General features: G+C 29.6%; 1 protein-coding gene across 5 annotated transcripts in view; it reads right to left on the bottom strand.

Annotated features, from left to right (window-relative positions):
* LOC142325578 (kinesin-associated protein 3-like) overlaps positions 1-12,124 on the bottom strand; it is a 63,891-nt gene that overhangs the window by 24,485 nt on the left and 27,282 nt on the right. For 3 of the 5 annotated variants that reach the window (XM_075367491.1, XM_075367490.1, XM_075367489.1), the window contains exon 2: positions 10,447-10,629. In XM_075367491.1, coding sequence (XP_075223606.1) covers positions 10,447-10,515 — 69 coding nt within the window. In that variant the 5' untranslated portion in view covers positions 10,516-10,629. Of the gene's footprint in view, positions 1-1,836; positions 2,009-9,984; positions 10,630-12,124 lie in introns of those variants that run through there. The other 2 variants (XM_075367492.1, XM_075367496.1) reach the window with 2 other exon arrangements.

Genomic DNA, 12,124 nt, shown 5'->3' with positions numbered 1-12,124 from the left:
ATTTGAATATACATCTGAATACATTGATGAACATAATTTTTGTTTCCTACCATGCGATGCATCATTTTAATATGTTTTTTATACTGAAAATGAATATGAACTAAGATTCTTTCCATCACCCACCACCTTTGAAAAGTTTTTAAATTTTAATTAAAGGATATTTTTCATTTTTCAATATATAGTTAGCATTTTAAGCTCCTATATTGTATTTTGTTAGATCATTTTATATTGATTAACTTTGTTAACATAATTTGTAAGCTGTAAATAAACATTACTATACAAAGAATTAAATCATATTATGACATCACATCTAATACTGAAGATTGAGCCTTCATGGACAAGATTAATATTGTCTGTGCAGGTCAAACATGTAACTGAAAACACAGCTGTGCCGTTTGTATTAAGTACTGAATTTAGGAATGAATTAATTTTGTTCAGTCTTAATGCTTTCTTAAGTTTGTTAACAATGCAGTGTCATAATGCCTCGAAATTGTGTAAATTATGTCGATGCCTTTTGTTATGTATGTGGTTATTGTAAAATCAAATAGAAAAAACATTACACCTTTAATTAAAAGAGCATATCATTTGTACTTTCAGTGTAAAGTGGTGATTAGGATAAGATGTAGGCTCTTCATATACTATGCACTAATTGCTCTGTATATTTAAAGAGGATGGCTAAAAGGTACACGGAAGGCTTTACCATTTGGTGTACCTATGGTTTGGCGTGAACCAAAGGATCATGTAACCGATTGTAACTTTTGTTTAACAAGTGTGTCTGGAATTTCTAAAAAATCTAAACATACTTTAAAATATTCTTCATTACAATCTGCAGTCAGGCCTCACAGTGAAATTATTCCAGTTCTTGAGCTACTATAAATGTATGTTTCGAAAGCAGCAATAAAGAATCAGGCATTACTGAAGAAGACAACAGTGATTTTGATTTTGAATTATCTTCCAATACGCCACATCTTATATCACAAGGTGAATTAAATCACTCAGTTAGGAATTTAAATTTATCAAAAAATCAAGCTGAACTATTAGGATCAAGATTTCAAGGTTGGAATTTACTTCAAAAAAATACAAAAATTTTGGGCTTTCAAAGCCAACAAAAAGAACTTTCTCAGTACTTTATTGATGAAAATAATTTGGTTTATTACACAAATATAGATGAGCTTATATTGCACTTAGAACAAGTTCATAAACCTGAGGACTGGCGTCTTTTCATAGATTTGTTCAAGTATAGTTTAAAAGTGGTTCTACTACACAACAGTAACAAATATCCTTCGATACCAATCGCTTATAGCATTAATTTGAAAGAGAATATAATGTGATGAAAGACGTTCTTGAAAATATAAATTGTAAAAAACATAGCTGGAACATATATGGTGATTTGAAAGTTATAGCTATTTTTTTAGGCATGGAATTAGGCTATACTAAGTACATGTGTTTTCTTTATGAATGGGACAGCCAAGCTATGGATAAACATTATGTTACCAAAGAGTGGAAGAAACGAGAACTCCAAATGGGAAAAATATTATTCATGAGCCCTTAGTTGAATCCAAAAAAATATTTCTACCCCTTCTCCATATTGGACTAATGAAACATTTTTTAAAAGCAATGAAGAAGGATAGTCCCAGATTTTTATACATCAGGCAGAAATTTCTGAATGAAAGTGAAGGAAAAATTAAAGAAGGAATATTTGTTGGTCCTCAAATATGAGAGTTGATCAAAGATGATGTATTTAACTCAATGTTAAATAATGTAGAAAATGCAGCTTGGGCTTCATTTAAAGACTTTTGCAAACATTTTCTCGGCAAACAAATATATGACAATTACCATGTTATTGTTATCCAACTTCTGACTTCATACAGAGCAATGGGATGTAATATGTCCTTGAAAATACACTTCCTCCACTCACATCTGGATTTTTTTTTCTGGACAACCTTAGAGACGTAAGTGACGAATACGGTGAATGTTTACACCAACACATTTCGGTGATGGAAAGCTGCTATAAAGAAAATTGAATATTAACTTGTTAGCTGATTACTGTTGGACATTAATTCAGGATGTGCCTGAGGTTATTTATAAAAGAAAACCATCAACTAAATCATTCTAACACAGGTATGGCCATACAAAATTATAAATTTTACAGATTTTAACTATATTTTTCCTTATTTTTTTTTTTTATAAAACTAAGGGTGATAGAAAAATTGTATTTACAGATCTGTAATGTATGCAAAAAAGCAATACAAGAAATGGTATCAAACTTACAGAAACATTAAAAAAATGCTTTTGTCTATCAGTGATATTAATAAAAATTTAGGTTTATCTAATAATCAGTTGATATTATTTTAAAATTCATTGAGAGAGTAATAATGTTTATGTAAAATAAATTATTTTAATTTCATTTAAATAAATTGAACCTGAAATCTTTTAGATTTTGAGGTAGTTTATTGAAAAAGAAAAAAAATCAGAAACATTGGACCATTTTTGAAAGTCAAATTATTTTGTAATGTAACATGAAATAATTGTGTTGCCTGGTTTGATACAAGGAACGCATCCTTGTTATGTTAATATTGTGCTTTTTGTTTATTTATTCATTTATTTTATTTTTATATTTACTAAAAATTTGCCAGTAAAAATAACCAGGCAGACATCTAATGATCAGTTCATTTTGAATTTTTCAAACAACCCCAAGATGTATATTTTAGACTGCAATATACGTAGACATAATAAATAGTTAACAACAATACCAAACTTATCGATTGATTGAGATATCTCAAAGTGAAATAGTGAAAGTTTTATCTTGTTGCAGACAAAATCAATTCAGTCATCCATGAAAATTTACAAGACATTATCTACCAAGGTGCTCATTTTACGCTGTGGATAAAATATAAAATTTTACACACTGAATTGTTCCTTGTGTCATTTTACATTTTAAGTTTCTTTAACAATGTTATGTATAAAAAATACTGTTGTAAAAGTTAAAATTAGATAGCTTTTATTTAAAATAACCATGAAAATGTTAACAAATGTAGTAAAATTTAATTTCAACGTTGAATTTTTAAATCAGTTATATGAAAGTAAATACAAATTGGTAATTTAAAATCAAGTTGTATTAAATCACTGGAAACTCTTTTAAAGAAATAGTTTTTAATCATTACTGGAAAAAAGTAAGAGAAAAGATCACATTTTATGAATTAAATTAGTCTGTGATTTAATGTCATAAAATATTTCATTGATGTGCATCTATAAATCTGGGAATATGATAATTAAAAAACTATGTGTTTCTTATAACTTTAGAACTATAATTTTGTATTTTGGAAGGTCTTGTAGCAACTTCCCTTTTTGTGGATTTCTGATGCTTTAGGTCATCAGAGACTATCCTCTTTTTTTCATAAGTGTGATTTATTTAATCGTTGATAATAAATACATTGATGTAGTTTAGTAAATGGTATTTACTGGGTATGGAAGAGGGTCTATTTTTCATGTTACTTTTTATGATACTGTTTGTTTAATATTTTTTGATTGCTTAATTTAGCATGTTAACTTTTTAAAATGATAATATTTTAAGGAATTCTCAATTTTTTGTTGCAGTTGTTGTAAGATGCATCATGATTGGTGTTACTCCACAGCTGATTGTCCAATGTTTCTTGAATACTTTGTACCGTATGTTTGGACTTGTTACAGAAGAAGACCTCTATGCGGTCAATAAAATAAGTCTTCATTGTGTTTTTTAACAAATTTGCATACTACTTCACACATATAAGGCCATATTCTTAAAATCCAATTAAATTATCAAAAACAAACTATAATATATAAATATTTTTTCTGTATAGATGTATAATACTAATAAAAAGATCCCTTTCATTATTGTTAAACTCAGCTGACAAAGTTTGTTTATATTTATTTTAAATAGCTGTAAATAGTACTTGTGCTGTGTTATAATCTAGAAATGCCTAACTACTGTTCACACAAACTTGTTGATTTTTTTTTTTAATATCCTACACAACATATTTTACTCACATTCACAGTTTTTTTTATCTAAATCATACTTAGAGTTAACATTGTTGCAGGATTCCTCTGCTAATGACAGAATGGCAGACAGTCAACAAGTGAGTCTGCTTTACTCTATCAATTTCACGCCACCCCACTTAGGTCACCAGAGTTACCTGCCTACTGTTATGTTTAATTACCCACAGCTATGGCCGAACCTAATATTATATATGAAGCATCAGCTGAAACCTTGGTAGTCACAGCCTAGCCTCATCTTTATGTTAGCCACATGTCACTAATATCTTTGTCCAGGATATAACTAGTTCAGCAATCACCATACACTTCAGATTCAGCCTACCCTATCTCAGTACAGTCACTTAAACTTTATTTTACTAAGGAAAGTACAGCTGAAGCTCTTCTGTGTTACATCAGAGCATGCTTCTTTCTTTTCCTTAAAAAGGTAAGAGTTTCCTCATTATTTTAAAACCTCGATGTGCTAATGGCCTGCAGATCTCAGTATGATACTGCTTATATCTCTTTCAATATATTCTTAATAGCTATATTCAACCACATGACTCCTCAAAACAACTGCACTAAATGCAGAATGTGGGTGATGTACTCCCTCATTTTTGTGTTAGTTATAAACACCACTATTAGAATACTCTTACTGAAGGAATCGGCTAAAGGTCTTCTCAGATTGCAGTATGATGGTCTTCAGGGCACTTAATATGTTATTCCACCTGGTTGAGTTGAGTGTGTAGCTTTAGAAAAATTACTACACAAAAAAAAAGATATATATCCATCTATTGTATATATAGAAGCTTCATCAACTGATTTCATGCATGTCTCAGATACCTCCCATAATCATAGCAGAATTTAAAAATTCACATCTAACCAGTAACCAGTAAAAATGAATTTGCAAAACATGTACAACAAAACAACTCACACACATACATAAACAAACACACACACACACTCATTCCCACAACCAAATAGAAAAAATCATCAATCTGTCTATCCAGAGAAAGACAATACTTCCATGAAGCTCCTAAACAAATTGTAGGTTAACTCTTCATTAATTACTGGTGGTATGCAATAGAGTACAAAGTGAAAATGCTTAACTTAAAATATTGAAGAAAAAATTTTCTGAATTCAGTAGTAAGTAATGTAATTAAAGTAATTAAATTTATGTAATTAATTGAATGTTTCTATATAATACACAAGCAGAAATGGAATTGAAAAAGTAATTGTAGTATATTGTAGTAACTCAGCAGTCCCCTTTTAGAGTCTTAATTCATTACATTTATGATTAACTCTTATTCTAATTATCATTAACAATTACATATGTATTTCAGTACATGGCTTTAAGGATTTTAAGTCCGAGGATGATTATAACTTTAGCTGCAGACATATTATCATTTATTTAACAGTACATAAATTTTCCTGTTTGGAACACCACTTTTCTCTATAGATTTGGCTGGCCACCTTGAAGATCTTCCAATTTTCAGTAGACATAGATTCATTCATGTAAACAAGGTTATAGAGATTCTCCCAGCCAATATCTGAACATTTTACTTTTCCCTTTTTTTTTAAATTTCAGGAACTTAACTTTAGTTGGAAAACAATTAAATTTGACTATTTAATAGGGGTAGTCTGTAAGTTTCAGAATTTCTTAAAAAAATTCTGTGATAATTGTCAATCATTACTTCATTTAACTGAAACCCAATTACAGGTGATATTCTATTCAAAATATCAAAAACATGTTCAAGTTTTCTCAAAGGGTTCCCAATTAAAATTTCTCAAGCACTGGTTTATATCATTATTTTCAGTAATTAAACTTTTTCTCCAATTTTTTAATTTTAATTTTCATCATTTATTTTCAACAGTTTATTAGAAAAAAGATTATAATCATGTTATTCCATTTTTGAATTTACGGAAGTATCATTTCATAAATATTATCAATTGATTTAATTATATACTTTTTTCTTGTTTCAGTAAAATTTCCTTTTCAGTGTTATCAGATTTGCTTAAAATCAGATACAATTTATCTTCAACTGATAAACTCTCTTTAATTTGCCTTTCCCCTTTCTTTTTTCTTTTGTACCAGAACTCATTCTTGATATCATTTTAAAATTATTAATTCTGTTAAAAATTTTACTAAATAAAAATTTAATTTTCAATAAACACTACCGGTGTTGACACAGGTAAGGTTATAGATGTTGAAATACTTAGAAAATACTGCCAGATGAGGGAAAATTAAAAAAAAAATGTTAAAGAAAAACTGGAAAAACAAACTGGAAAGTAAGTACTTTTATTCATTTTAGGATGAGCTATACTGGAGTAAGTGGCAGAAAGGAAGTTGCAGTTGCAGTGGCCATATTTAATCTGTGAGTAATAATAATAATATTCAAAGTACCTGAGTGAATGTGATAGTTATTGCAAAGCCTTCATTTAGGTACTCAAAAGAAAACTGAATTTGATGTTCCCATTGAAAAGCTGGAATATATTGGGCACATACAAAAGTGAATAGGGTCTTATTTGAGATGGTTGCTTGAAGATTACAAAGAAAAATGACGTTTTTTCATTTAGAATAAATGAGAAGAAATGTTTTACATAAAATATACATTTATCAAAGACTGCACAAAAATTCCTGTTGGGAAAAATTTGTGGTGCAGATTCAGTAGATCCAAAATCAGAGGTGAACATTGTACTCATAAACATTGTGTACCACCAGCTGTAGCTGAAGTTATCAGATCAATCTTTGAAAGCCTATCAGATAGAAACCTGTTATGGAAATGTTTACATGGCATTACCCAAAATTACAAGGAATCTTTTTATAGTGTCATCTGGAACAGACTTCCCAAAATGTTTTCATTGGACTTTATGCATTAAAAGTTGAAGTATATGGTGCTGTCTTGTCTTTCAAAGTTGTTTAGAAAATTATGTTTAAATAAACACTTAGTATTTTAACCCGGTCATAGTGCACTAAATATCTTCAAAGAAATTGACAGAGCAAGAATTAGTAAGGGACTATTTCATGCAGTTCTATTTCTGAAAATTCTTATTCTTTAGTATAATTTTCTCAAAAACTTGTTGAGCTAGGATGATGAAATTTATGCTAGAACCTTATTAGAATGTTTAAATTTGCTCTTTGTAGCTATTAACCACATAAAAGAAAAATTTGTTCATTATTTTTTATAGCAAAAACAGAAAAATTGGGTAAATTAAAAAAAAGTTATTTAACTATACAAAAATCAGTAAACTGTGAAAGTTATGAGGTAAATAACTTGGTTTTTGAATCAAAAAGGTAAATACTTCTAAAAGTGTACCTAGTGTTTGACAGTTTACATTAATAATATAGCGTATACTATCTTCCCTTAAAAAAATGTAAAAAGTTTTTAATTCTAGTGATGGGTTGATCTCATAGAATCAAATACCCAGTCAGGTTTTATTTTTTGTATGTACTAGTTAGTAATGAATGATATTAGAATGAAGGGATACCAAGGGTGTAATTGGGTAGAGAAAGGGATCATATATTATATGATACTATAGGTTTTAATTTTACAAGTATATTATGTTTTGTTATTTTCAAATTATATTTGACAATGATCTCATTAATTGGTTCTGGGTAAGACTTTTAACTACTCCAATCTATTCCTGATCATTCACTTGCACTGCCTACTCCTTGAAGAGATAGGAACAATGAAAATTGTATCATCACAAACATACATGTGGGTAATATAATTTCCAACAAGATCCATCCATTGTGCCATGGTGGTATCCTTAAATAGCCAGTGGGCCAGCTGCTTCTTTATTGGTACTAAGTGGGATGTAACCTGTACCTGTGGTAGTATATGGAAACATTGTTTCCTTACTAGTATTTGCATAATAAGCCAGAAATTGGCTTAGGTGCAACTGTAATATAATAATTAAAAATAGAATAATATAATTTAAAATTATTTAGATTTAATTTTATCATTACATTTTTGTATGCTAGCCCACCTGACTGGTCTTGTGGTTAAATTGTCGCAAATCAGTTGTTTAACAGCTGATTTTCGAAGTTGAAGGTTCTGAGATTAGAACCTTAGTAAAAGCTAGTTGCTTTTGTACGAATTTAAATACTAGATAGTGGATACCAGTGTACTTTGGTGGTTGGGGTTCAATTAACCACACATCTCAGGATTGGTAGGTCTGAGTCTGGTACGAGACTACACTTCATTTGCATGTCATCCTCATCTAATTGGGCCATGGGGGTTGCTTATTGTTCAAAAGTTGAACATATTGCAACATACACTTTAGGAATATAAAAAAGTTTTGTATAGTACTACATTTTTCTAGATTATTATTTTTCTTTATTGTTGATTTTATTAAAATCTTATTTAAAAAGTAAAAGCTATGCATAACATTTAATATTGTAATATTTAATCCATTTAGAAAGTATATGCAGAAATTATCTCGTTAAAATGAATTTAAAGTACAAACTAACCTCCACTTCAGCTACCATGTAATCAAGATATCATATCTCTTTGAATTCTGATTAAAAGTTAGTAAATCATATTCATGGTCAGAGGAAACCCATTTTTGACAGAAACAGAAATATTACATAATTTATTACATTCAGAGGTCTACCACAGATAAATTAGTTTCGGTATGCATATGTGTTTGCTGGTACAGAAAAGTTAACTTCTCCCTCTCTTTTGCTTAAGAAACTTTTAAAGCAGAAGGAAAGCAATAAAAATTCATTTATGAACTGTGATTAACAAGAGTTATTTCTTGTCCTCTAACTTCCATAGTCATGAGGTAATTTAGTTAAATATGGCAAAAAACAAAAATTGGTTTTTGCTGTTCCCATCCTGGGCAAAATTACTATAAACCAATGAGTTGTGGGTGGAATGAGCATGTGCTGCCTGAAAGTAACTTTTACTGCCCCTCTTTCTGCTTTCTTTATTGGTAGATTGCCCATACTTACTATTTATTTATTTTCCATTCACTTGATGAGTTATGTGAATGCCAGGCAGATGCTCTACCTCTACCTATACCTGTGGTCACTGAGACCTCGACAGCCAATGCATAGTAAGTGTGATGTGCGTATAGATCATTTGTGGTATTTGTTTCTGATTTGGTGGCTGAAAATTGAACTTAATGACTTATGTTCTGTCAGCTAAAGCTTCTTACATTCTCCTACAAAGTGCAAATGCAAATAGCCTTTCTTTTAATGTTAAATATTTTATATGCTTCATTATTAGTCCATTGACTATTGTTATTATTATTTTTATGAATTTTTACATGAGCCTTATGAATAATTATGAAAAATTTTAGTACTTCAGTACTTTATAAAAATCTAGTACTTTCTTCAGTGGCATAATTTATAAAAATCGAATGTCATCTATTTATGAAACACAAATACAATTTAATTAGCAAATGTATTACCTTTCAACTTGACTATCATGTAAATTTTAATCATCATTGTATGAATGCCCTGCCAGAGAAATCACTGGACATAAAATTTTTCATGCTAGCTCATGCTCATGATCACAAGCTCAGTTCATTATGTTTTTTCTGTGTTTGGGTTGCATATCTGGTGTGATGGATTACTACACTTCTATAGTATTAGTAATTATTTTTAGTGGTAAGTGTTGTATTGTGTAAGTCTAAAAAATTCATATACAGTATAATTATCAGGATCTTATTTAAAACATAAAAAAGTGTATTTTTAACCTGGTTTACAACTGAATAAAAAAACAAATAAACCTTATTTGTTTTATTCCAGTGGCAAGCCAAATACTGTGAGAGACACAGCCATTAATTGTACACATCAAAACTAACATATATTTCACCAGGGTGTAGAGCGTCATAGAATATTTACTCTAACACCTTATTTGTAATATCCATATGATTCATATTTAAGATAGAGAATGTAAATAACTTAAAGTTGGCTGTAACCAATTAAGCCATTTAGAGTTAAGGTAAGATTAATAGATCTGTAAAAAGAGTTAACTAATTTATTGCAGTTTTAAATTCTGTACAACAATAACAAATTTTTTGGAAATATAAAAAAGTATAACAGAAATATTACTAACTCTTCATTTCTAATTAACAAACAGAGTATATTACTATTTTGTATTGTACTTATAATAAAAGTTTTTGGTGAGGAGGTATGTATTAGATTATATGGCAAAATCTCATTTAAAATTTATTCATAATTTGTTTCAAATCATTAACAAAGTTGTTTTTTTTTACTAACAATAAAGAATTTTATTTAATTTTGAAACTGATAATAACATGAAAACTATTCTTTATTGTACTCTGTTCATAAAAGGTGTATGTATTATTTTTTTTTTTAGGGTTATTTCACATAAATTTCATTACAGTTATGGTGTGAACCTCCAGGAGTTGGTCACTGGATTGTATACACTTTTTAGTATGCCGAGTAGTATGATCTAGTGGTACCTGGATTGACTGGATGAGGTTCAATTTTATTATACATCTCAAGTGCTTGGTATGCCCAGCGGTTAACATCTTCAGGGCTTTTTTCAAAACTTGGAGCTAATTTTTCTATGGACGGATTTGTGTATTGCAGATGTATTCATGCAGGATAAATATCTGACAATAAAAGATTATAGACTTCAACATCTGAAAGTAAAACCAGATAAACATATATTAGGCATGTGTTTACAATACATTCAAAATATTGTATATCACTGCAAGTGTGTATGTAGAATACTTGCATAATGTCCACAGATATCTAGCAGGGAATTCAGTGTTTTAAGTTCTTTAGTTCAATTCTATATAGGATTTTCTATTATTAGCAAAATTGAAGTTTTAATTTCAATTTTTCTTACCTATCATTGAAGCTATGAAATACCTGAATTGAGCAATTTAAATCAGGCAAACAAACAACTCTTTCATCGCAGTAAAAGATTTATTGTTGTTACACCTACCTTTCAGTCCTGATCTCGCACCATCAGCTATTTTTGTTTAGTCCTCAAAGAGTTTTTACAGGGCACAAAGTTTGGCAAAAATGAACAAGTCAAAAGAGAAGTACAAGAATGGCTCAGACACAGATGAACAATTCTGTACTACTGGAATAAGAAAGCTCACTGAAAGAAAGAACAAGTACTGAAATGTAGCTGGGAGATTATGTTGCAAAGTAGCATAAGCTTCATTCTCTTTGAATAAATGATAATTTTTCTGCAATTATTTGTCTCTTTAATTATTGAATATTATATATATTGTTTTAATTTCATCTATTAATGATAATAAATTTCATTTGTTTATTTCTGTAAACCAAACCAAGGTTTACATGTTGTTGCCATTCGGTATGCTGGTGTGCCAATATATCGCCTAATGATTATAAAACCATCTATCCCTTTGAAAATTCTTCCATCGGATGGTTTGCTTTTTTTATAAATGACATTCAAGTACAATTTAAATAACCATATTGGCATTATTTTATGGAATATAATTTTAAAAACAAAAAAAAAGTGGCTGGTAGTTTTCAGGACATGATTGTACTGCTCTGATCAATATTACCAATGCTGCTGTGTGTACCGCTGCTAGGTAGCAGCACACCATTTGATATTATCATCAGCTCACCAGTGTATCACTCCATGATAGTTCTCTTAGTACTGCGTTTCGTCAGTGGTCTGCACTGGTTGACAGGAAAGGCAATAAAACCTGGTATGAAGCTAGAGGTTGATAAAAGATCTCTTGGAGGGGTGGCCTATTTTCTCTCAATATATTCCTCTCAGGTTGCATAAATACAGGTTAAAATGCTATAAATTATGTTTAACATCAGGTTATACACAGTATTTCTTATTTGTTATGATAAATTTGCATATTTAAGCAAACATGTATACAAAATCATAATTAATTTAATGGACGAAGGAAGATTGCTGAATGGAGAGAATTTCTATAATAATTTACCAATTCTTAAAGAATTATTGGAAAAAAAGCATTTTATTATGGAACTCTTCTGGCAAACACAAAAGGCCTACTTGTAGATTTTATTAAAAAATGCAGAAAAAAGGAGGAGTTAACGGTGTCTGCAAATATGGAATGAATGTAATAAAAGGGACAAATAAAAGTTATGATGATATGTTATTTACAATTTTTATGCGTTTACAAC

This window comes from Lycorma delicatula, chromosome 5 (assembly GCF_047948215.1).
Source record: "Lycorma delicatula isolate Av1 chromosome 5, ASM4794821v1, whole genome shotgun sequence".
In the NCBI taxonomy this organism is placed as follows: Eukaryota; Metazoa; Arthropoda; class Insecta; order Hemiptera; family Fulgoridae; genus Lycorma; species Lycorma delicatula.
Note: the sequence above shows the minus strand (reverse complement) of the source record. Positions and strands in the feature narration are given on the sequence as shown.